The sequence below is a fragment of the Erythrolamprus reginae genome, chromosome 2 (genome assembly GCF_031021105.1).
Source record: "Erythrolamprus reginae isolate rEryReg1 chromosome 2, rEryReg1.hap1, whole genome shotgun sequence".
Lineage (NCBI taxonomy): Eukaryota > Metazoa > Chordata > Lepidosauria > Squamata > Dipsadidae > Erythrolamprus > Erythrolamprus reginae.
In genome coordinates this window covers 225,560,950-225,588,416 of record NC_091951.1, presented here as the reverse complement: position 1 = coordinate 225,588,416, position 27,467 = coordinate 225,560,950, and the positions used below count along the sequence as shown (strand labels likewise).

At 40.9% G+C, this 27,467-nt stretch overlaps 1 protein-coding gene across 2 annotated transcripts in view; it reads left to right on the top strand.

The window, feature by feature from the left end:
• The window catches only part of LOC139162083 (ephrin type-B receptor 5), a 254,307-nt gene extending 241,002 nt beyond the window's left edge, over positions 1-13,305 (top strand). The window contains exons 13-17 of one of the 2 annotated variants that reach the window (XM_070742108.1): positions 2,614-2,829; positions 3,347-3,496; positions 4,515-4,708; positions 6,289-6,444; positions 11,257-13,305. In XM_070742108.1, the coding sequence (XP_070598209.1) occupies positions 2,614-2,829; positions 3,347-3,496; positions 4,515-4,708; positions 6,289-6,444; positions 11,257-11,365 (825 nt within the window). In that variant the 3' untranslated portion in view covers positions 11,366-13,305. Of the gene's footprint in view, positions 1-2,613; positions 2,830-3,346; positions 3,497-4,514; positions 4,709-6,288; positions 6,474-11,256 lie in introns of both variants that reach the window. The other variant, XM_070742109.1, reaches the window with a different exon arrangement.
• Positions 13,306-27,467: the final 14,162 nt, after the last annotated feature.

The window sequence follows — 27,467 nt, the reverse complement described above, 5'->3', positions numbered from 1 at the left end:
TTGTACATCTCCACCTCATGTCTAGTCAACGAAGCAGTGGAAGTGATGTGCAGGTGCCTGGAGGCTGTTGGGGTCTGGATGGGTGTCAACAGACTCAAGCTCAACCCAGATAAGACGGAGTGGCTGTGGGTTCTGCCTCCCAAGGACAACTCCATCTGTCCATCCATAACCCTGCGGGGGGGGATTATTGACCCCCTCAGAGAGGGTACACAACTTGGGCGTCCTCCTCGATCCACAGCTCACATTAGAGAACCATCTTTCAGCTGTGGCGAGAGGGACGTTTGCCCAGGTTCGCCTGGTGCACCAGTTGCGGCCCTATCTGGATCGGGACTCACTACCCACAGTAACTCATGGCCTCATCACCTAGAGATTCAACTACTGTAATGGTCCCTACATGGGGCTACCTTTGAAAAGTGTTCAGAAACTTCAGATCATGCAGAATGCAGCTGCGAGAGCAATCATGGGCTTTCCAAAGTATGCCCATGTTACACCAACACTCCGCAGTCTGCACTGGTTGCCGGTCACAATTCAAAGTGTTGGTTTTGACCTATAAAGCCATTCATGGCATCGGACCAGAATATCTCCGGGACCGCCTTCTGCCACACGAATCCCTGCGACCAATTAGGTCCCGCAGAGTTGGCCTTCTCCGGGTCCCGTCGACTAAACAATGTTAGTCGGGGCCCCAGGGAAAGAGCCTTCTCTGTGGCGGCCCCGACCCTCTGGAACCAGCTCCCCCCTGAGATTAGAATTGCCCCCACCCTCCTTGCCTTTCGTAAACTGCTTAAAACCCACCTCTGCCATCAAGCATGGGTAAACTGAAATAACTTCCCCAGGCCTATATTGTTTATGTATGATGTGTTGTGTGCATGTTTTTAAATTATGGGTTTTCAGTTTAAATTATTAGATTTGTATTACTATTGTTGCGAGCCGCCCTGAGTCTATGGAGAGGGGCAGCATAAAAATTTAATAAATAATAATAATAATAATAATAATAATAATAATAATAATAATATGGATGTTGGTTTCACAAGTAATATCATACTGGAGCTGGTAAAGGGCTTTGGATTTTGCTCAAGCACATCCCTTCTCTGCTACTAATTGAATCAGCCAAATTCTTTTTTCTGTGCAAGCCTGGAAAAAATGCAACGGCTTGAAGGAATCTACTCATTAAAGTTAATGCATGTTTTACCGCAGCAGGAGGTTTTGTTGAATGGTATAGATTTGTATTTCGATTCTTTTAATGACGTTTTAATAGTTGGTGCTGCCTAGCAGTGTTCCCTCTAATTTTTTGTGGGGGTGGGCGGAAAAGTATAGTGTCTGAGCGGCAGTCCCTTCGGGACTGGGCGGCACAGAAATAATAAATAAATAAATAAATAAATAAATACGCAAACAAACAAACAAATAAAAAACCCACCCTGTTTTGCCTCAGAGAATTTCAAAATAAAATACTGTACTGTGTGTCTATAACAGTGAGCTCATAATAGGGCAACTCTATCAATATCAAAATGCCACTTAAATAGTTGAGCTAGTTTCAAATTAGATTTTGATTTTCTTTCTCTCTTCCTTACTCCCATTCTTTTTCTTTTTCTTCCTCTCTTTTTTCTATCTGTTTCTCTCTCTTCCTCTCTCTCTCCTTCCCTCTCACTCTTTCCCTCTCGGCTTCTGGGCAGGTTTGGAAAATTCTGAGTTGATGATGATTTTTAAGTGAGCGATTGCTCACTGCTAAGCTTAGAGGGAACTATGCTGCCTAGAATCATTTATTTTGGTGGCCTTATAAATCCAACATGATGTTGGTGTTATTGAAGTGCAGTGTTCCTCCAAGGTTTCAACTACTTCTGAAATATTTGCAAAGCATATAAAACCTTTGTAGTTACTTGGGGATCGACATTCTTAGATTCATAAGTGATTTCCTTTTGAGTGGCTTCCTTTTTATTGAAGATATTAATTATTTCCAATATGTTTAATTTGATAACATTGCTAAACACACCAAGTTTTTATCTGTTCAGGCAACACCTCTGTAAAGTCTCTGAACTGCTTATATTTTCACTGCTTTCAATGTATGTATATACATATATATATATAGTATAATATAATCTCTTAGTATCTCCAGGTCTTTAAGATTCCTGAAGCTTCCATATTGTTGTATTTATTTGCTAATCTTTTTTCACTTCTAGCATCTTTATCCAATTTCCGCTATGTCTGATTTTCAGCTGTCACAATCTAGAGATTGGTCCCAAAATACTTTTTTCAAACAGAAAGCCCATCACACAGGAATCAGGAATGAATTAATGCTGTACTGTGATAGTGATTTAAAAAAATAGAGAGAGAGAAAAACAAGAAGCTCTACAGTACCTGCAAAAGCCAAGCACAAATATTGCACTTTAGAAAGAACTAGATTGGAAATGGTAAATTCAGAAAAGCTAATAGCTTCTTGAGTTTTTTCCTGTAACACATGTCAGGAGCAATTTAATCTTGCACCAAGCTGTAATTATTTAGTATCGTCTTATTCAGTCAGCATTGGGATTGTCACACTACTGATGCAGGTGAGAAATTGGAAAACATTTATATACTAATATGTCATAGAGGCTCTTATTTCTTGTTTGTAACTTACAGCAAAAGGAAGGTCAGTTCAGCATGTTGCAGCTAGTTGGCATGCTGCGGGGCATAGCAGCTGGAATGCGTTATCTCTCAGATATGAATTATGTTCACCGGGATTTGGCTGCCCGCAATATCCTGGTCAACAGCAACTTGGTTTGCAAAGTGTCAGATTTTGGCTTGTCGAGATTCTTAGAAGATGATGCTTCAAACCCAACCTACACTGGGGCCTTGGTAAGTTCTTATTCAAGAATATAGTTTTTTCACGAACTTGTAATAATCAGGCAGGATTCTGTTTGCATTGTGCTATATTTCAGTGTTGTCTTATTTTTATTAATCCAATTTATTTGCCACCGGTCTCGTGGTTCAGGGGATTCTGAGCTGACCATCTCTGTCTGCTAAAGTGATCAATCATCTAAATAAAGTGAAAAAAATTCATTTATTTCTCTTTATAAGGAGAATTAGGTACATTTTAATGATATTTACTTTTAAAAATTTATACCTTTATTATTTTTATAAAAAATTCAAGCCACCAAACATAGTCTTTCTTTGGATTGTCACAAGTTTTTCATAATGAAACTGCCATTGTTTAAGAATGCACTCTGTAAGAATTTCAGTTCTACTCCTAGGATTCTTTTTCTACTCTTCTAACATTATTATCTTACTTTTTTAAATTTAAGAACTGACTTAATATCAGTGGACTTGTTTTGAACTGAGAGCATACTGCTCTTCTTTTCCTTTAAAACTATAGGGTGGCAAGATTCCCATTCGTTGGACAGCTCCAGAGGCTATCCAGTACCGCAAATTTACATCCTCAAGTGATGTCTGGAGCTATGGCATTGTAATGTGGGAAGTCATGTCCTACGGAGAGAGACCCTACTGGGACATGTCCAATCAGGATGTAAGTTTTAATGTGACCCAAACACTAAAAGTACATGCTTTGAACTAGATATTTACTTTTTTGGATAACATTCTTATACCGTATTTTACCCTCCCAAAAGAGGGTGAAAACTTGGGTGCTCCTTGTACACCAAATGTGGCCCCACCCAGCTACCCCCACCCTTTGGCCTCTGCCTCCCAGCAATTTACCTCCTTGCAGCAAACAGCACAGAGCCTAGTTATCACAAGCAACTGATTAGAAGCCTCCCGACCAGCAGCTGATTGAGGCTGCAGGCAGGCCCACTAAAATGAAAGTGAAACTGAAACTGCAAGGAGGCAAATTGCTGAAAGGGAGAGGCAGAGGCAGAATTTTATTTTCTTGTGCTAATCAGTTGCTGAAACTGGATGCAAGGAAGTAAATCAATAATTATAAATCTCTATAGAATGTTCAAATTATTAGACTTATTTTTTAAAGACCACTTTATTATTGTTCTAGACAACAAAATGAAGAAGCTTTTTAAAATAAATGCTTGATCTGAAGAGGCCCAGTGCCATTGTATCTTTTTTTTAAATAGCAGAGAATAATGTATACTTCAAGAAAGCCACATAAATTTTAACAGCATCTGTGCAAGTATAATCCATAATGTAACAGTGTCCTGTTCAGTATTAAGATATGGCAGCTGAGTTAAACCCTGACTTAGTCATGTTTGGAGTAGATCTATTTAAATAGTTGGGAGGAGTCAGTGTGACTACATTTAAGAAAACTTTCTGGCATTAATATACTGTCATAATATACATTTCTCCAATTCTTTGCTATTTCTATGGGTCAGGCACACACAGAGAGAGAGAGAAATACACAGCAAACAGTATATATCATCTGTATTATTTGCTGTTTACTGGGAAGCAAATTGCTGGGAGGTGGAGGCAGATTTTTTCTCTCCTTGTTTTCCTCCTCCAAAACTAAAGTGTGTCTTATACTCTGAAAAATATGGTATATGCTGCTGGGAGCATGTCTTTATGCTTTTCTGCCTTTGTTATAGGTAATCAATGCTATCGACCAGGATTATCGTCTTCCACCACCTCCAGACTGCCCTACTGTTTTACACCTGCTGATGTTGGATTGTTGGCAGAAAGAACGGGTCCAGAGGCCCAAATTTGAGCAGATAGTCAATGCTCTGGACAAGACGATTCGCAAACCATCTGCTCTCAAAGCGACTGGCACAGGAAATAGCAGGTAGGAAGGAAGCATCAGGAAAGTGTGTAATCCACAAATTGGAGGGTATGATAGAAGTGCTGTATTTTGAAATTTTGAAATCAAGCGTACCTTCTAGGTATTAATTTAGAATCTGATGCTTCCTCTGGACAAAGAAAACAATAATCAAAAAGATCTTAATACCAGTTATATATGTAGAGTCAACATGAAGTACGCAAACCCTTATTACATAGAACCCTGTATTTAAATATTTTTCAAGGGGTAAATTAGTGAAAGAAATCAAATGCATGGACACCATTAGCAAATGACCAGTAAAGACGGGAGTAAATGCATTTGTCATGATGGGAAATGTTTTGCAATAGCAGTAGTGGATGAGTTCATCATGTGGACATGACCAACATTTCCTTGGGAAAGAATAGAATTCCTTGGATTTTGGAGTTTGGGAATCTAAGCTATTCTGGATAGTTCTTACACTGCAAATTTATGAATATTTCCCATTACAAATTGTCAGGAAATACTATTACTAGTTTTGAGCAACTGTGATAAGAAGTATCTTGAAGACCACAAAATAAAGATTTTGAAGACTCTAAACAGCCATAGCTTATATTGCTATTGATGAAGACTTAGAAACAAGAGATAAACTTTGGCTTTTATGGTGAAGGGGAGAAATTATGCCTATATGCAAACATGTGGAGAACTCTTAAACATATCACAGGCTATGGCAAACCACCTTCCCAAGCTGAAGGAAATCAGCAACTGGCAGATGTCCTAAATGAGTTTTACTGTAGGTTTGCAAGGAAACTACAGCCACCTATGTCCACAACCCCCATCTCAGACACCAACAGCCAGGCATAGCAAGGCTTGTGTCAGCAGCATGTGAAGTTAGAGGTTTGTGGCCTGACAGCATGGGTCATGGAACTGATCACAGTATCTAATGAGCAAAGGTGAAAACATGAAATTGGTAGAGGTATGCCTCTGGTGGTGATGAGGTGATGGTGTAATGCTTTAGAAATTCCCTTGTTCCCATGTGTTTTTCTCTGTTTTATACACTAAAAACTTGGGGTCAACAAAGAGGAGTTCCCTGGGGAAAGATGCAGCCAAGATTAGATGAATGCAGAAGTGAGGAAGGAAGTCCATCCTGTTGGCATGGAGACATTTTCCCATGGGGGTTACAAACTTTCATGCAGCGCCGGGAAAGAAGAGAAAAGTCCTTAGTTGTGCATAACTTTAAAAAAAAAACAATTTTGAATGCATAAAGGTGCCTTTATTTCTGCCCAAAACTGAGAGGAAGAAAAGGAAAACATAATAGGATTTTAGAAGAGGAATAACAAGAGTCTTCTTTAGCAACATGGTTTAAATTCCATGGTTTAAAATCTACTCAAATATCAGATGCACCAGTAGAAAGCATAAATAAATCCGTCTAAGATCTCAGGGCTACTTGGCCGATGTATCTGGCAGAACTAAAATTGGCAGCAATTCCCCATAGTGTCTTTAAAGTCAGGAACTTCCCCACTTCTTCTGCGGCATTTTGAATCTTTGATGCTGAGCATAATGCGTACGTTGTTATGCTTTTTGAAGTGTCCTTCTCTTCTTCTTTATAGACCATCCCAACATCTACTGAGCAATTCACCCCCAGACTTCCCTTCACTCTCCAATGCCCACGAATGGCTGGATGCTATTAAGATGGGACGTTACAAAGATAACTTTGACCAAGCTGGCCTGACTACATTTGATGTCATCTCACGCATGACTTTAGAGTAAGAACTGCATCTCCCGTTATATGGTAGTACGTTTGAGCCTGCAGATAAGTGCAAGTTTGGCTTTCATGGATATATAGTGGTACCTCTACTTACGAACTTAATTCGTTCCGGGACCAGGTTCTTAAGTAGAAAGGTTTGTAAGAAGAAGCAGTTTTTCCCATAGGAATCAATGTAAAAGCAAATAATGCATGTGATTGGGGAAACCACAGGGAGGGTGGAGGCCCTGTTTCCTCCCAGGAGATTCCTAGAGTGGCCCCATGGAGGCTTCCCCCCCCCCTTTTCCGGCCTTGTTTCCTCCTGTGAGATTCCTAGAGAGACCCCACAGAGACTTCTCCCCGCCTTTCCAAGCCCTATTTCATCCAAGGAGATTCATAGAGAGACCCCACAGAGGCTTCTCCACACCTTTTCCAGCCCTGTTTCCTCCCAGGAGATTCCTAGAGAGGCCCCACGGAGGCTTCTCCCCGCTTTTTCTGGTATTGTTTCCTCCCAGGAGATTCCTAGAGAGACCCCACGGAGGCTTCTCCCCGCTTTTTCTGGTATTGTTTCCTCCCAGGAGATTCCTAGAGAGACCCCCACGGAGACTTCTCCCTGCCTTTTTCCGGTTACAGTTTCGGAGGCTTGAGTTTGTAAGTGGAAAGTGGTTCTTGAGAAGAGGCAAAAAAATCTTATCTAGGTTCTTATCTAGAAAAGTTCGTAAGTAGAGGTGTTCTTAGGTAGAGGTACCACTGTACCTACATACTCTTTGTGTTTGTACAATTATGGTATATCATTTGTATTTGAAAAGAGTGAACAGAGCATGGGTCAAAATGTCTTCCAGCTCAGGTGTAATTTGAAAAACATAGAGGTATTTCTTCTTCAAGAGAATAGGAAGAAATGAGTCCTCTTTCTCAAAAGAGAGACCATCTTTTGAATAGTATTAATATTCAAATAATCTTTTGAGTAATAGATGTTCAGAAAGAAACTATCTTTCTGAACATCTATTACTCATTAAAACTGTTTCTGTGTGTACAGAATTGGATATTGCTTCTCCCTAAGTGTGGCAAAATGGGAAGCATATATTTGGCAAGCAAGCATGCTATGATAGGACAGATAGTTTTCTTTGTCATTTGTCAAATGTCAGCACAATCAATGATATGACTGTGATCTAACGGCTGATCTAGAATCTGATGTCAAGATACAGCGAATTTGCCTACAAGCAGTCTATTTATAATAGTCTAAACTATCTGTTTATAATATTATATTATAAAAGTTTATCAAATTATAAAATTTATGTTATACATTATGAATTTAATTTAATTTAATAAATTTAAATTGTCCAGGATATTTTTTTAAATCTTAAAATCTAGTCTATTCGGAAGCCCTGGATTCCTATCTAAATATTACAATGATGATCTCACTTACTTTGCAAGCCTGGGTAAGGTTGGGCAGGTGCGGTTATTTGGTAATGAGGCCATGCTCTGATGTATATATTGTAAGCACTAAGGAACTGTAAAACTAGAATGTGTGGTTTTGAAAATTCAGACAGGACCAGGATTCTGGGAACTCTAGTACAGCCCATATAGAAGATCAGACCTGACCCTTCCCTATGTCTTTGCATTCCCTTGGCCACCATTAGCGGTAGAGCGTCCACTCGTGTCTATTACTCTTTTTTATTATTTATTTAAAACATTTATATAGCCATCTTTCAGCCAACTAAGGGCAGGTCCCAATCAAAAATTAAAAGTCATATAGAATCATTTTAAAAATCATTTTTAAAATATTATTTTGAAATCATTTTGAAAAGCTTATAGATGTAACTTTTTTCTGTAAATGTATATCACAGGTGTCAAATTTGTGGTGTCACATTGCCATCACGTGATATATCGTGACTTTTTTTCCCTTCACGGAGCTGGGGTTGGCATGGCCCTTGCATAATGCATCTGGGCCCCAGGCTGCCAGTTTGACACCCCTGCCCTAGATGATTTTAAGTACTCAGATCTTTTTACATCATTTAAATCTATGAATGAGTGTATGTGTATGTGTATGTACACCCACGCCCAATAAATCTGTGAAAACTATTGCATTCCCTTTAACGAGTTACATGCAAGGATCAATCTGCTATTCATCTAATTTGCTGTTAATTTTACATTCATATGTATATGTTAGAAACCTCAGTAAAACATTGTTTGAGGTTTTGACGACAATGTGAAATGACACAGGAACCTATTTTATTTTGATCCAGAATCATCCTTTTAGCTCAGTGGGGATTATATTGTATATAAGGTACATCTGTGTGCTACTTCCTTCAAAGATTCTGGGCTGTTTACATCCTTTGAACAACACAACCATACTATGCAAACATCTGCAAACAACAAAATTAACTAAACAAATTCCTAATCTCCCCTAAAGTGTTGCCATCTGCTACAGGGCACCTTTTTGCTTAGAAAGCTCTGTAAAAGGCAGTTTTTATTACTGTCAGCAATAGTGGGCTCCTACCGGTACGGTTAATTGTACACAGCTCTGTGGCTCAGGTACGTGGCTCTGGTACCTACTGTGCAGGTAGCAAAATCTCACACGGGGACACATGTGCGTGCATGTTTTGGTAAGGTTTTTTACTTCTGCATGAGCAGAAACATGTGTGCATGTGAGTCCCCATGTGAGTGCCCATGCGAGATTTTGCTACCCGGTGCAGGAAGCAAAATTTTGCTTGAAATTTTGTGCTCCAGAGCCGTGGAGTTGCGCGCAATTAGCCATACCAGCAGGAGCCCACTCCTGGCTGTCATGAATGATAATAGTAAAGGGAAGGACCTGTTCTGAGCCCAAGCTATTTCAGAACCTGACTCTCAATCCTAGTTTCCAAGACTCCACCCCTTGGACCTCCCAGGGAAAGGAAACTTGACAGATGCCCACTTGGCCAAAAACCAGTAGGCAAGCAGTCTTCACCCATACTAGGTGATTCTGGAAGTAATGAAGATTCATGGCACAAAAAACCATTTAACCGCATCTTGAATTGGTGACTGGCAACTAAAACAGCCCCTGCAACTGAGATATCCTTTGTTGTACCAGATTTCAGTGGGCAGCAGGTTGGCAGCCAAAAGGCACCCCTGTTGTACCTTCAGCCATTTTCAAAGGCAGACCCATCTAGCACAAGTTGCAGTAATCTAAGTAGTAATCTAAGTAATCTAATAAGAGCCTTTGGACCCAGCACGATTAACAGTTTTCCCTGGGACTGGGGCTATCCTTCTCCTGCCTTTCTATTTCAATAGCTAAGAATTCCAGTGGGTAACTGAATGACACAATAATAGGGGGTGAAATAGATTTAAAAAAAAAAAAGTTCAGGAATGAAATACACTGCTCAAAAAAATAACGGGAACACTTAATCAACACAATATAACTCCGAGTAAATCAAATTTCTGTGAAATCAAACTGTCCATTTAGGAAGCAACACTGATTGACAATCAATTTCACCTGCTGTCATGCACATTCAACTTTGTACAGAACAAAGTATTCAATGAGAATATTTCATTCATTCATTCAGATCTAGGATGTGTTATTTGAGTGTTCCCTTTATTTTTTTGAGCAACATATTTCATTTTAGAGTACATTTGGCTCCTTAGTATCTTGGTTTATTTTGCCTATTTTCTCCATAAAAGCATTAACAAGATACACATTTTGCAATTAGCTGGTAGGCGGTTTTATGATTTTTTTCCCCGTTATTTTACTTGTATGCCATGCAAAGTCACTTTTGGAAAAATGAACACTCTATGGATTAGATAGAGAAATAAAACTATATTTTGAGCTGCCATTTTCGTCCCATGAGCGTGATGGCAAACCTATGGCACGCGTGCCAAAAGTGGCACGCAGAGCCCACACAGCTGTCACCAGCTGCTCTCTTCTGGGTTCTGTCATGCACGTGTGTGCCGGCCAGTCAGTCTTTGGAATGAACAGAATGTGTGCGACGGAACCCAGAAGAGCAGCTGGCATGCGTGTTGGTCAGCTGCTTTCCAGCACTCCGGCGCATGCATGCTCTAGTTTCAGCACTGAAGAGGTTAGCCGTCCTATGATCTGCAGTAAAATCATGGCATGCTCCAAGATAACACACCCAAAAACATGTGGTTTACCATTTCCAACTATCCGTGGTATGCCATACAAAGTCCTTTTTTCTACAATAGCCATTATTCACTGTTAGAAGAAAAAGAGTGAACCTCGCTGAATTTCTCTTCTAAGGCAATAAGCATTCCTACCCATGGAAGTTGGACCAGAGTATCTCCGGAACTGCCTGCTACTGCATGAATCCCAGCGACCAATAAGGTCCCACAGAGTTGGCCTTCTCCGGGTCCCGTCGACTAAACAATGTTGTTTGGCGGGCCCCAGGGGAAGAGCCTTCTCTGTGGCAGCCCCAGCCCTCTGGAATCAACTCCCCCCAGAGATTAGAACAGCCCCCACCCTCCTTGTCTTTCGTAAATTACTCAAGACCCATCTATACCGCCAGGCATGGGGGAGTTGAGACACCTTTCCCCCAGGCTTTTTTTTTATATTTATGTTTGGGTATGTATATGTTGTTTGCTTTTTTAAATATGATAGGGTTTTATGTGCTTTTTAATATTAGATTTGTTTTCGCTGGAATATTGTTTTTATTATTGTTGTGAGCCGCCCCGAGTCTTCGGAGAGGGGCAGCATACAAATCTAATAAATTGAATTGAATTGAATTGAAGTGGTGAAGAGGACAAAACTGTTCCAGTGGTTCTCCCAGAACGTGGCTTGAATAAGTTTGCAAGTTTAGGCGGCGCCAAAACCTGGGCTGAGATCTTCTTCTCTTTTCATTTGCAGTGATATCCAGCGTGTTGGCATCAGCCTGGTTGGTCACCAGAAGAAAATCCTCAACAGCATCCAACTCATGCGGGTCCACCTCAATCAGCTCGAACCTGTTGAGGTCTGACAAACTGAGCACAATCCATTCCCCTTAAAACACCTGGAGAATCGAACGAACATATTTTTTTTTTGCTGTCAAAGAGAGACAGAGCGGTCCATTTCAGGCATGGATGGGGGGGCACAGGAAACATTGCACTCCACTTCACAAATCCAGAGAAAATTTATAGAGATTCTTTGCTTGTTTTTCTTTATTTTTTTAATTATAACTTGAAACACACTGCAAATCCTGTGTCGTTTAGAGATGGGTGGTATTGTACATTTGGGGTGGGGCGGGCTGGGCTGATAGAACACAGGGTAGAGCTGAAAAGGCAGCTTTGGAATTGGAAATGCACTCACCGCCACTTCAATGCCAACGTATGGGATTGAACCCATAACAGAAACAGACACCTCAGAAGATTATACCTTTGGACTAGAGGCCTGTCAACAGCACATTTTAAGCTGGAGCAAGCAAGGTTGAATTTTAATACAGTGTTGAAACTCTGAGTTGCCAAAAGAGACTCTTATAAAGCTTTTGTCCAGCTAGTGGAATTCGGTGCTGAGAAGAGCAATGGCACCAACTTTTTTCCCTTTTAGGCAGTTTTAATCAAACAAAGGAAGACAGTCTGAATGCTGTCTCACCAGGTAGTGCATTTTGGATGCTGTTCAAGTTGGCAGAGATGGACAAATCCAAACCATGGGACAGAGTCTAGACCAAGGGTCTCAAGCTTGTGGCCTAGGGGACAACCACCACTCTCCAAATCATTTTCTGTGTCCTGCAAAAGTCCAGTGCTTTGTGGGTGCTGAAGACTTAACCCAGTAAAGGCCAGAGCACTGAGCACCAAGGACGAGGAGAAGAACAGCCCAGCAGCTATTTTGGCCCGATGACCTCCTTGTGGGCCAAGTTGCATAGAACATGCCCAAAGTCTCTCTTGCAAGCAGCACGGTCCCTTCCGAGACTCCTAGTTGCTCTCACATTGCATCCTGGATGCTGTTTATGAGATGGTGCTAAAAATTCTGCTGGTGGGAGCAGCAAGGAAGCGAAGCATAGCCAGAAAAAGAGGTCAGGAGGCTGGGGCTGGGGAAGAAAGGAGGAGACAGTTGAGAGAAGGGCTCTAGCTGTCTGCCCCGTTGCAAGCTCTGTCTGATGGGCATAGCATAGGAAGGACAGAGGGCAAGCAAGCAAGACCACAGAAGAGGAAAGGAGAGAAGAAGTAGCAGGGGTGGTGGTGATGGTAGGGAGACCAAAGGAAAGATGTCCCCCTCCAGCAAGGAGAGAGAAGAAAGAAGTGATTTGGAGAGCTCTTAATGGGATGGCTTTCCTACTTTATATCATCCTAGGTATGATCATGAAGAACTATTGCATATCAGCGCAGTAATAAAAACCAAATATTGGTGTTCCAGTTCATGAAAAATGCTGCCAGCTAAGTAGCCAAAGTGAAATAGCTGTTTTGCAGCGCTGTTTTGCAAGTAGCTCTGTTTCACGGTACTTTTTATATTTAATAAATTTATGTTTAATGGCGCAATACTCTTCATTTTTTTTACTTCCTACGGTAGATACTTTTGAGTCACGGCACGAGAAGGCTTGGAGGGTGAGGCCCTCAAGCGAACGAACCGATCCCATGCAGCATTCATCTGAACTGAGCTTGAGCCCCTGGTCTAGATGTACCGCAGATGTACCGCAGTTCACTTGAATGGGATTTGCACTGGATAAACTTTGTTGTGTATTGGGCCCCATAGTCATTGGTAAGAGCTTGGTGGGGGCATTTGGAGTTTTAGTCTTAGGACCCGAAGCGTTTTGGGCCACCCGTGGATTGTGTTGATCTTCTGATAGGATGTCAACAGCCTAGATGAAGTAAGAGTAGGTAGCAGTACAGTATGTCTGTCTCTAGGAAGATGAAAAGTCCTTCTTTGCAATGTCCAGCTGGATGTGGAGACCACAAAAATTGAAATAAAACATTTTACCAAAAATATGTTGACAAGACTTTGTTTGAATGTAGAGTTACCTTGATTTTCTGGCACTTATAAAAGGGAGCAGATGGTTTGCACAGGAAAACGATTGAGGATCTTGTCCCCGTTGAGACAGGTTCCATTAAGAACACAGTGAGATGGATGTGAAGCATTATCTCCTTTGACCATAAACCCCGACCTGTTTGGGATAGGAGCAGCAGCAGTCATTAATTCATCAGGACACTAAATCTCCATCCATCGTGATGCATTTCTCTAGAACTGAATCTCATTCTGGCAGAAAAGCCCCTGGAGGGCAGATGTGGACTATATCTGAGAAAGGAAATCTCACACGAACGCATGAGTGTGTGTGCACGCACACACAAGAGGATAGATGGCTCCAAACATGGTGAAATCAACACGCACATATGATTGTCTCAAAATATTCCAATTTCCCACTTTTAGCTATACACTAGTGAATGCCAACTGTCCTATGTAAACATTCATCTGTTTCCCTTGAATTCAATTGTACACATTCACTGACACATCTGACAACTTAGCAGCTTGTTAGTGCATTGCTGCATGTGATGTGAGTGGATTAGCTGAATTGTTCCTAGAATGGCCTTGAGGTTATTTTCGAACTGCATCAGATTCCTAGTTAACCTCTCCTATGCACAAAAATGAAAGGAGTGATGTGGGAAGACAGCGAGAGGGTGGGGGAAGAGGTGGGAAAGCCCTTGGCTATTATTATTATTATTATTATTATTATTATTATTATTATTATTATTATTATTTTATTTTATTTTATTTTTTTATTTTTTTATCTATCTATCTATCTATCTATCTATTTATTTATTTATTTATTCATTCATTTATTCATTTATTAGATTTGTATGCCGCCCCTCTCCGAAGACTCGGGGTGGCTCACAACAATAATAGAAACAATATAACAGTGAAACAAATCTAATTTTAAAAATAAAACACATATAAAACCCCAGTAATTAAAACCATACAACACATACATACCAAACATAAAATATAAAAGCCTGGGGGAGGATGTCTCAGTTCCCCCATGCCTGGTGATAAAGGTGGGTCTTGAGTAATTTGCGAAAGACAAGGAGGTTGGGGGCTGTTATAATCTCTGGGGGGCTATGCAAATAGACACCACCTATTTTGCTCACTTACATTTGGAATATGTATTTATATTTATATTCTGAAACTTTCATGAAAGTAGAGGATAATGCAAGCCTACAATAGGATTTACAAATGTTAGTTCAGACAATATTTGCCATTATTAATGGGGACAGCAGAGTACATTTTTGTGAAGTCTGCCAATTTGTAAACATGGAAGACACAATTCAGCCAGTGCTAGGTGTGTTGGAATTTCACAGACAAACACACAAATACAAATGGAACTTGTCTGGTGCCGCAATTCATTTATCTTGCTACTTGTGCACTATGCACACACACATACAAAACATATATGTGTGTGTGCATAAGTCTGTGTATATTATAAGCAATGACACAGACACGGCACATAATTATTAACCTTATTTTGCATTACTAATCATCTGAAAAAGATGAAAGCTGTAAATTTAGAAATTAGCATTTATTTAGGTGGGTTGATTGAACGGTCAAACTCAAGGCCCGGGAGGTGGATACAGCCCATGGGATGCTTAGATCTGGCCTGCAGGGTCCCCCTGGGAACAGCAAAGGACTGGCCTGCGGTGCCTCTACCAGTGAAAACGGAGATCGGGAGCCCTTTTTCTCTGGCAGAATGCTTGGGCCTCCACAGGCACATGCGACACGAGTGATGTTGAGCCGGCCACACCTGCCCCAGTCCCCTGAGGTCAAACACAACACTGATGCAGCATTCAAATTGCGTTTGACACCCCTGACCTGCATGGTCTTTCCAATTCTGTTCATCTGTTAATAAAGATCATCTTCCCCAAGCCAAGATCCACTGACCTCTGCACACAACCTGTTACTAGATAGCAACTGCCCACCCCCAGTGTTCCACAGGCTATATTAGTCTGGGAGGGGGGGGATTCAGTGAATGTTGCCAGAATCATCCCTTAGTAACCCACAGCACAGAAATATTCAGTGAAGACTCCTATTTTAGATATGTGACTTTTGTAGGCTGTCAAAGCATGACATTGTTAATGTAGCAGCCCACCACGAAGAAGTTAAAGGGAACGTTGATTGAACTGCAAGGGATTTATTTGTGATTATATATGCCACACAGCAGTAGAAAGCAAATGATTATTTCTTCCTCAGGGTTATATTTTTATTCCACTAATCTTTCGTCATGAGACATTTGTGCTATAATGTCTGACTATGTTGGCCATACTTCCCTCCCCCATACCATTCATAGTTTTTAGTTGGAAGAAAATCCCATACCTACAGATATATATATTTTTAAAATGGCAACAAATACATTGGCTTGGGAGGAGTGGCAATAGGGAACATAGGCTGCCCGCAGTGGGAAAAATTGGGCACAATGGCTGTGATGAGGAACTGGCAACATTTAAGCCTCTAAAATGGCCTCATCCAGGCTCACTTCAGGGTTTCTCAATTGGATCCCCTTAATAATAATAATAACAACAAGAGTTGGAAGGGACCTTGGAGGTCTTCTAGTCCAATCACCTTCTTGGGCAAGAGACTTTACACTACTTCAGACCAATGGATATCCAACATCATCTTAAAAACTTCCAGTGTTGGAGCATTCACAACTTTTGGAGGCAAGCCCTTCCACTGATCAATAGTTCTGTCAGGAATTTTCTCCTTGATTAGTTTCCACCCATTGCTTCTTGTCCTACCCTCAGGTGCTTTGGAGAATAGCCTGACTCCCTCTTTGTGGCAACCCCTGAGATATTGGAACACTGCTATCTCGTCTCCCCTTCTTCTTTTCATTAAAGTAGACATACCCAGATCCTGCAACCATGCTTCATATGTTTTAGCCTCCAGTCCCCTAATCATCTTTGTTGCTCTTCTCTGTACTGTTTCTAGAGTCTCCACATCTTTTTTACATCATGGCAACCAAAATTGAATGCAGTATTCCAAGCAGTAGGGAAAGCAAGTAGGATGCTTGGCTGCATAGCTAAAGGTATAACAAGCAGGAAGAGGGAGATTGTGATCCCGCTATATAGAGCACTGGTGAGACCACATTTGGAATACTGTGTTCAGTTCTGGAGACCTCACCTACAAAAAGATATTGACAAAATTGAACGGGTCCAAAGACGGGCTACAAGAATGGTGGAAGGTCTTAAGCATAAAACGTATCAGGAAAGACTTAATGAACTCAATCTGTATAGTCTGGAGGACAGAAGGAAAAGGGGGGACATGATTGAAACATTATGTTAAAGGGTTAAATAAGGTTCAGGAGGGAAGTGTTTTTAATAGGAAAGTGAACACAAGAACAAGGGGGCACAATCTGAAGTTAGTTGGGGGAAAGATCAAAAGCAACATGAGAAAATATTATTTTACTGAAAGAGTAGTAGATCCTTGGAACAAACTTCCAGAAGACGTGGTAGATAAATCCACAGTAACTGAATTTAAACATGCCTGAGATAAACATATATCCATCCTAAGATAAAATACAGAAAATAGTATAAGGGCAGACTAGATGGACCATGAGGTCTTTTTCTGCCGTCAGTCTTCTATGTTTCTAAGTGTGACATTGTCAAGGCATTACATAGTGCTATTAACACTTCACATGATCTTGATTCTATCTCTCTCTTAATGCAGCCTAGAATTAGCTAGTATTGATGATGTTACTTAATTTGGGTAATGAAACATCTGCCAAAAAACAAGCAAGCTCAGACCGCACCACCGACCTCTCATTTCAGCCCTGAGCTACAAATCTTCTCCTTTGTTGGCAGGTTACATTTATTCCCAACTGCAGAATACTTTGTGCTAGATAGAGAATCCAGATTGCAGTGGGAATGTATATATAATACTTGTGAGATGGCATTCGTTCAATTCATGCTGATCATTTCCCACATCACAGCCGTAGCAGTGGGAATCGGGACACTCCTGGGAACATTGTTTTGATATACGATTATTCAACTCCGGAGCATGACTTTCTGGTTCTAAATATGGAGCTCAGATCTGCATGTGGGAATTTGACATCTGCGGCTTATTGTACTGAAACAGCAACTTTTTTCAAATATGAGTAGTGACGCTTTTACTGTTTACTGAAAAGTATTTGGGAGACATTCACTTTCTTTTCTTCTCCAAGGACATAATTCCTGATTCAGGGACACTCGCACACAACAGTGTCTTTCATGTGACCAGTCTTTGACCTGGCAATAATGTCCCATTGCGTGAAAGCCCAATCAAGCAGTGAGTCACCATAGAATTCACCCAATCTGCTATTCCCTTTCTATTTCTCTGATTGGGCTCATTTATGAAACAAGTGACAGAACAATATCAACAATCATCTTATCAAGTTGCTGTATTCACAATGGCATCCACCTCCGGACAGAAGACCATCTGTATTTCCCAGCATCAAGAGAGAATAAATTTTTGCAGCATGTTTAAAAACTTCCTTGAATACCTACGTATGAGAAAGGTGGGCTACATGCTTAGCTGTATATGGTTCATAAATGCATATATGCCTAAATGTTTTTTTCATTGTAGTCTCTGTGATTCATAAACATGGAATTAGGTGCCTGCACAAGCTCCATTTGGAAGCCTTTGGAGCAGGGATGTCTTCATGGCATCGGACCAGAATATCTCCGGGACCGCCTTCTGCCACACGAATCCCAGCGACCAGTTAGGTCCCACAGAGTTGGCCTTCTCTGGGTCCCGTCGACTAAACAATGTTGTCTGGTGGGACCCAGGGGAAGAGCCTTCTGTTTGGCGGCCCCAACTCTCTGGAACCAACTCCCCCCAGATATCAGAGTTGCTCCCACCCTCCTTGCCTTTCGCAAGCTCCTTAAAACCCACCTCTGTCGTCAGGCATGGGGGAATTTAAATTTTCCCTTCCCCCTAGTCTTATAGAATTTATACATGGTATGTTTGTATGTATGATTGGTTCTTTAAATGGGGGTTTTTTAGATTATTTTTAATATTACATTTGTTTACATTGTCTTTTTTTTGTTGTTAGCCGCCCCGAATCTGCGGAGAGGGGCGGCATACAAATCAAATCAAATCAAATCTCAAATCTCAAATCTCAAATCTCAAATCTCAAATCTCAAATCTCAAATCTCAAATCTCAAATCTCAAATCAAATAAATAAATAAATAAATAAATGTCAAACTCAAGGCCTGGGGGTCAGATCTGGCCTTTGGGGGCTTCAATCTGGTCCACCATGCCACCCTGGGAACAGGGCTTGTGGGTGACTCTGCCAGTGAAAATAGAGCTCAGCTCAACAACCATGTTGTTGCTGGAGAGTATTGCAGGAAGCCATCGCAGCCAAAAACAGCTTGGGAGAGCGTCTTCACTAGCAGAAGATTCAGGCCACCACAGGTGCCCACTAAATGAGTGATGTCAAGCTGGCTGTGTCCACCTTGGCCACACCCACCTCTCCCCCAAAGGTCAAACTCAACCCTGATGAGGCCCCCAAAGAAATTGAGTTTGACACCCCTGCTCTAGAGCAGTGGAAACCAAGACATGGGACATGGCTTACATTAAACACTTTGAATCGGGGTCTCCAACCTTGGCAACTTTAAGCCTTGTGGACTTCAATTCCCAGAATTCCTTTGCTGGATGAAGAATTCTGGGAGTTGAAGTCCACAAGGCTTAAAGTTGCCAAGGTTGGAGACCCTTGCCTTGAATTACTTTTTAATCACACTTGTTCATTCCTAAACTCTTGGTCCTTTTGCTTTATCTAAATACCTCACTTTTTCTTTTTTCTTGCTGTTTTAAAGGGTTAAAAAAACATCTTTAAATTGTTTATCAGGGCATTTTGTTATCCTCCAGACATCAAGTCCTTAGCTACAGGTATATAGTCCCTTAGGCTCCATTCCACACCTTCCAGTGATATGGAACCATCATTCAACTTGAAAGCCACACGAACCTTCTGAGATTTGTCATCATGATTAGATTGTCCAGGTAGTTCTAGGATATAAACCAAGAAAGTGACAAAAAGTCCATCATTCCTTCATACTTTACCTTTGGGTTTGGAGCATCCATCACTCCAACTTCATTCCGGCATTTCAATTCAACAACCAGTTAACTCCCTTGCTGAGCAACTCAGCCATCTAGAAAAGTCACCTACAAATGGGAACTATTTCCATGGGTGATAGCCCATCACAACCTTCCGTAATAAGGCTGGGATATTCCCAATCTTTTTTTTCTTTTCTTAGAATGTACCACTGTCTTATCCAGAGACAGAATTTGATTCCCTCTGCCTTTCTGTCAGGAGATATTGTTCCCATGGTCCAGTAATGGGTTGCTGCCCCCGCGGGGGTGTGGGGGGGGTGGGGAGGGAATGTGGTAGGGGTTGTAAGTTTATGCACTATTTATTGAAATACTTAATCGTTTTTTATTGTCCTTCCTTCTCTAGTACCTTAGTATAATCCTTAATTACTTTTAAAACTTTTAAAATGTTTGTTTGTGAAAAATAATTTTTAAAAAATATTTTTTTAAGGAAATAATTAAATGGTATGTTTTTACCCATAAACACTTTAATCATTTTAATCATTATCTAGAACTGAACTTTTATAGCAATTAAAGAAAATTTAGCTACTTGCCTAATGTGTTATCATACTGAATCTTGAAGGGTTCAGTACAAAGCCTTAAAATGTTACTGTGCACTTCAACAAATAATGTTGTCGATCATTTATCCATTTTGTGGTTATTTAAATAATGTGACTTAATCAACTGAAAAAGAATCCAAGCACCTATTTGAAAGCTTATCTTGGTCAGTAAGCCACTCCCACCCAGTCACATGACCATTAAGCCACCCACAGTCACATACATTCATTCATTCATTCATTTGATCTATATGCCGCCCCTCTGCGAGGACACATGATTGTCAAGGCACTCCCACATGGTCACATGGCCGGCAAGCCACTCCTACCCAGTCACATGACCATCAAGCCACACACATAAATTAAGCCACACCCACAGTGTGGCAGTAAAAAATTTAGCAGCCCATCACTGCCATGGTCCCACAAGGTCTTATGTTGAATTCTTATAAGATTTTTATAAGGGATTCTCAGTAACTAATAGAAATCTTTGAGGGCTTCTTTTCCGGAAACGTCCGTTTAAAGTCATGCAATATTAATTTTTCTCTTGCATCTGGAAGCACAAATCTCAGCTTTCTCTGAGGTAAACATGGCTTGAGGTCACCTTCTCCTTTATTCCTCCATTGGAATATCCTTTTTTCCTAGCTTACTAATAGCAGAGTTTCATATCATATTCTTGCCTCTGAATCAAGGCAAGAATAGAGCTCCCATGTGCATGTATCAAAGAAGAATTGATTAGTTACCAGAAGCTGCAGTTCTTCGAGCGGTCATCTGTGAAATCATAAAACCTACCTCCCCGTGCTGTTTTGTTTCATGAAATCTTACTGTTCCCTTTGAGTCATCCTGTCAGTTTTAGGAACCGAAGGGCTTTTCAAGAACCCTACCTAGTTTGCACGCGATGCAAGTGAGGATAGGATGCCAGCCAAGCAGGGGTGGGTGGCAGGCGAAAGTCTCTAACTCAAAACGATGGCTTCGATTTATTATCTGATAATAAATATCTGATTTATTTATGATCTGATTTATTGTAGATTTCTAATGTGATTTGCATAAATTTTCTGTAAGCCGCCCTGAGTCTCAGGAGAAGGGTGGGATAGAAATCAAATTAATACCGTAAATAAATAATATAATATTTATTTAATAATAATAATAATAATAATAATAATAATAACAACAATAATAATAATAATAATAATAATAATAATAATAATAATAATAAAAGTTGTCGAAAATGAGCAAGCAAAACTACTGTGGGACTTCTGACTTCAGACTGACCGAATTCTGAAGCATAACACATCAGACTTCCTGATTGTGGAGAAAAAGAAAGCATGGATCATTGACATCGCAATCCCAGGAGACAGTAGAATGGAGGAGAAGCAGCTAGAGAAATTAGTGAAATACGAAGATCTAAAAATCGAGCTGCAACGACTCTGGCATAAGCCAGTGAAAGTGGTCCCAGTGGTACTTGGCATGCTGGGCGCAGTGCCAAAGGATCTCAGAGGACATTTGAAAACCATCGGAATTGACAAAATCTCCATCTGTCAATTGCAAAAGGCCGCTTTACTGGGATCGGCAAACATAATTCACTGCTACATCCCGCAGTCCTAGGTGCTTGGGAAGCGCCCGACTGGTGATGAAATACGAAATCCAGCATAGTGATCTCGTTTGCTGTGTTGTACTGACATAATAATAATAATAATAATAATAATAATAATAATAATAATAATAATAATAATAATAATAATAATAATAATTAATAATAATAATAATAATAATAATAATAATAATAATAATAATAATAATAATAATAATTCTCAGATATTTTTGGAACACTGACAGCGAGTTCCTTGCCGTTCACCCAAATCGGTAGCAACTCACTAGTGGCATCATAATGGTGTCACAGATCTGGTTAGGTCAGTGCCGGTCTGTGGGTGTTGCCATCTTTTTTATATTTTTTTTTCACTGTTTGGAAGTTTTTTCCTCTTCTGCTGCTTGAAAAAGGACCCTCCTTCTCTGCCCCCGGGTTTATACACTGCTCAAAATAAATAAATAAAGGGAACACTTAAACAACACAAGTAAATCAAACTTCTCTGAAATCAAACTGTCCACTTAAGAAGCAACACTGATTGACAATCAATTTCATTTTGTTGTCAGCACATTCAACTTTGTACAGAACAAATTATTCAATGAGAATATTTCATTCATTCAGATCTAGGATGTGTTATTTGAGTGTTCCCTTTATTTTTTTTTGAGCAGTATACTTACCTTTATTCCTTCGCCTGAAGCACAGCTGATCAGCTCCTCAGCTGTGTTTTGGGCTGGTTATAGCTACTGAGCATGCGCAGAAGCAGAATGGCAGGAGTGGGCGCGCATAGGCACGTGCAAAACCTCACAATGCAAACTGGTGAACGAAGGTAAGTGGAACCCACCCCAAGGATACTGAAAGTTTGGTAAGGAGGTTGTGTGCAGGCAGGCCACCACAGGAAATATCGACAGCCTCCCTTTCCCATCCATATAGCCTAACACTGCTTCAGAAATAGCACCCAATGAGAGTAGATGGAATAACGTAACAACAGAATTGGAACAATAGAATTGGAAGGAACCTTTGAGGTCTTCCCCCATTTAAGCAGGATAGCATTTCAGCAGGGGGGCATTCTAACTTACCTTGCTACTGGTTTGCTTCCTCCCATGCCACATGGGCGCAAAGCAAGCGCAGTGCTGAAAAATTCCTTCCCCCCAAAACCCCCAAAAATAAGATGGCAACGACATGCAGAGTACCAGAAACTTGGCTTCTGCGCATGCTCTGAAGAAAAAAAAGTTTTAATTTTTTTAAATGGCTCACAGACTGGCACTGGTCAAACTAGGCAGTGACATCATCATGACGTCACTAGCTGGTCGCTACAAGTTTGGGTGAACCATCTAAACTGGGGGAAATCCACCTTTGCATTTCAGAAAAATGGCTGTTCAAATCTCTTCTTAAAAACATCCAGTGTTGGAACACCTACAGCCTCTGGAGCATGTGGTTCCACTGATTAATTGTAACTAACAGGAAGTTTTTGCTTAGTTCTATGTTGGTTATCTCATTGATTAGTTTTCATCCATTGCCTCTTTTTCTTACTTCAGGTGCTTGGAGAATACACTGACCATCTCTCCTTTGTGACAGTCCCTTACATATTGGAACACTGCTTCCATGTTATTCCTAATCCTTCTTTTCATTAAACTAGACATATCCAAACATTCTTCCTATATTTTAGCCTCCAGTCCTCTAATAATCTTTATTGCTCTTCTCTGCAGTCTTTCTAGAGCCTCAACATCTTTTTAACAACCAAAATTGGATGCAATATTCCAAGTGTGGTCTTACATAAGAACCTAAGAAGAGCCATGCTGAATCGGGCCAAAGCCCATCGAGTCCAGCATTCTTTGTCACACAGTTGTCCATGGGGATCTTGAGTAGAAGGAGAAGGCAAAACCCTCCTTTTCTCTTGACCCCCAACAAATGGTACACAAGGGAATCCTGCCTGCCTCAACCAACATAGAGGCACTGATACACGGTCTTACCAAAGCATTATGAAAGTTTTTGGAATAAAATATTTTTGGCTGTGGCTATGTGTTGTGGTTAGCTCGGGCCCAGCTCCTGCCCCAAGGACTGTGGATGTGGGTGGAGACATCCACATGCTGCAGGCCTGTTTTGCCCCCGGTGGAATCTGATGATGAAGGCTCCTCTGACCAAGAAGACATGAGTGACAGGGAGGAGGAGAGTGGGGCAGACAGCTCAGAAGGAGATCAATTATCTAGCTCCTCCTTGGATTCAGAACAAGAGTTAATGACACAGCCACGCATGCGGAGAGCGATGCATAGGCAACAACAACTGAGAGATTATTATCAAAGAAAATGAGGCCACCTGTGGTTGGGTGGGGCTGTGGTAATTAGTGAGGCTGCTATAAAGAGCAGCCTGTGGGTTTGGCCATTGTGGAGGATTATCTGATCATTGTGTTTTGTGCCTGCTTTGCTGACTTCGACCTTGGTGTGTTGCTTTTTCCCTGCTTTGAAACTAAACCAGAGCAAAGTGTGTTTCACTTTGTGAAAGAAGAAAGACTGTGAATTGCCTCACAGCTGCAAGCTAAGTATCACCGAACTGATAAGGGACTTGTACAAATTGCCAGTTTGTTTGGAGATGAGTGCTCTTTGCTATACCAAAAGAGGGCTTAGGTTAAGTGAATTTTCATTATAAAGAACATTGTTTTGAATTTTCAAACATGTGTGTGTCTGAAATTTGTACCTGTGAATTTTTGGGAGGAGTCTACCAGAGAGCCCGACAGAACACTATGTGGTCTATTTATCCAAGCTCCATTGCTCCCAGAAGACCCATCAGTTTGCCTAAGGTGAGCTGTTGAGTTGCTAATGGCAAAGTACTCTAATTTCTTAAGTGACTGACCTACAGTATGCATCCACAGAGGGATATAGGCAGCCTACAGTCTACAAATCTGAGACCGGCTGTTTTAGACTTTGTACTTTATTCAAGAGTAAAAGAACTAGACAACAATAAAAACAACCATTGTTTCAGGACAAATAAACATAATTTATTAAATTATTTGATATGTCAAGTAAACCTTTGTTACAGCCTTAGATCAGCCTCTTGGAATGTTTTGCATGTCTAGTAGAAACGGTCTGCAATGTTTTCTAACATTAGTTTGTAGTACGAACATATGAAGGGATTACAAAGTGCAAAAGGTGAAATGATAGTCAACCAAGACTTTGAAGATAAAACCAAAATGCCACAGCTTTGCATCCAACAATGATATTTGGTAGTTATGCAGCTTGGTAGATAAGGCTTGACTGCTTCACGTAATTGACCTTCTCATAAAAATCAGCCTCCAAGGCAGGCAAAAGTTGCTTTTAGAATGCCAACTCTGCTTGTGCAAAGCAGCAATGGTCCATTTTGTTCTCCTGGGAAGTTGAAAGTTATTTTCATAAGGGTGGAAGGGCTGTACCACAGCACTTCTTGCCTCCAGTAAGATGAAGATAACCCACATGTGATATCACTGAGTCACAATTTCCCTGCCTTTGCTTCAGTAGATGGCTGCTGTTTTCGGGGAGGCTGCCCTTCATTAGTGAAACTCCACTTTGCAAGAATGGTTATGTTCCAATGAGAATGTAAAGAAGCACAGGGTGACACAGAGGTTACAGCTTGTATTCTTCTGCATACACTCACAAAGAAGGGCAGTAATATCTCGGATCTTGATTTTGCCTTTCCCCCTTTAATAATTGTCTATCATTCCTGGCATCAGTAGGATAAAATGTATACTGCTCAAAAAAATTAAGGGAACATTCAAACAATTATGTAAATTGTTCTGAATAATATAGAGCAGTGTTTCCCAACTCTGGCAACTTGGAGATATCTGGACTTCAACTCCCAGAATTCCCCAGCCAGCATTCGCTGGCTGGGGAATTCTGGGAGTTGAAGTCCAAATATCTTCAAGTTGCCAAGGTTGGGAAACACTGATATAGAGGAGGTTCTTGTCTATTCAAAATTATAGCAGACCCACTTACAACCTGGTGACAAAATTCTGATGACCTGCACTAGGGGTGGGTTCGACTTACTTTCACCACAGGTTCACATTGCGGCATTTCACATTTTCAGTTTGCTCACACACCTGTGTGCGTTCCTTTATGCAATTTCACTTCTGTGCATGCTCAGAAGGGGAATTCAGCCTGAACATAGCTGGGGAGCTGCTCAGCTGTGCTTTGGGTGAAGAAATAAAACTCAGGATTAATCTGGGGGCAGGCGGGAGGGCTTTTTTCAAAGCAGAGGATGACGAGAAGCCATCAGATCACAGAAAAATTTGCCAAAAAATGGGGGGGGGAGACGGCAGCGCCCCAGACCAGCATCCCCCGAACCAGGGCCATAAGGCCATTGTCGCATCACCAGTGGGTCACTAGTGGTTTGGGCAATGTCGTCCGAACTGGGAGGAACCCACCCCTGGCCTGCACTCCCTGTGATTATATTTTGGGCACTCAATAACCAGACTGCATTTACATCTATTTTCATGTGGCCAAGACTTATGATTTTGGAGGGGGGGCATTTATGGTAAATATATATATATACATCCACTGGGGACAAGAGATTGGCTTAACCACCACTGCATTCACTTAATAACAATTTTTTGTTAAATGACCATTTCAAAAAAAGGTAGTAAAATCAGATAAGGTCATGTGACATGACTTACAACTGTGCAGTGGTACCTCGGCATACGAGTTTAATTCGTTCCAGACCCGAGCTCGTAAGTCAATCAACTCACATCTGGAACGAATGCCTTTAGACTTTGTTTTTCGCACCGAGATAACTGGAAGCAAGGAGATTCTTGCACCACCTAGTGGAACCTCGGCTCATATCCCAAATTTGAGCTCGGGTGTCGAACAGAAATTTCGCTCGTGTCGTGGCTCGTAACTAGGAATACTCGCATGTGGAGCAGCTCGTATCTAGAGGTACCACTTGTAATGTCAAACTCACAATTGAAAACTTCCTGCACCAGCATATTTAATGTAGTGTTTTGAATAACAGACACTACCTGCCCCATTTGTTCAATTAATACAAGTTTTGCTATACATAATACAAAACACACACATGTCATCAATCTTCTTGAATGGTCTACTAAAATTCTGTTCATAAAGAATCTACATACTACAAAACTCCTATGTCTGTGTTCTTTAATCAGGCAAAATAGTGCCTCATAGAAGAACGGTTTATGAACCAAGTTACCTCAAAAGGGCTAACTAATGAGTCTGAAGTCCAGGAGCTGTGACTCCCATGGGCCTGAAATTTAGCAAATTAATAACCATTTCAGTACTGCCACATCACTGAACAAAGGTTTAGTAGACTGGTCCTGCCCTAGCCCTCCTGAGGCTGGGTAGACCGGCCTTGCCTTTGTTCCCTGGAGATCAGGTGGACCAGTACCACTCTAGCCCTCCATCAGACGCTGTATAAAACAGTCCTATCATCAATTTCTACCAGGCCAGGAGCCACAAAGAAGCTAGGAGGAAATTGGAAAGCACTCCTGCTCCTAATGCTTTTTCACCCTTGATCATTCTTTTTAGGTAAGGCAATCTCTCTGAGAAACAATGAACCAATGGGTTGTCTGGTATATGTTAAAATGTACTTTATACCTCTCAGATCAATTTGTGAGTTTTAAATTCACAGCCATGCATTTGGAGCCTTTAAATGGAGTTTACTTGTTCCTTGGAATGTAAATATTTAACACTGAACATCTACACCGGCATTCGTCTTTATTAGTGTTTGACTTTCATATGTAATATTATGTGCTAGATTTATCTCGGCTTTCTTCCAAGAACTCAAGTTAGCCTGTGTGAGAATCTCCCCCCCACACATTCTCTCTCAGAAGCACTGGGTGCAGTGTTACAAGAGTCTGCCAAAGTTTTCTTTGTTATGTACGCTTTTGAATGGAGACATTTGTTAAATGTGTGTTTCTTTATCCC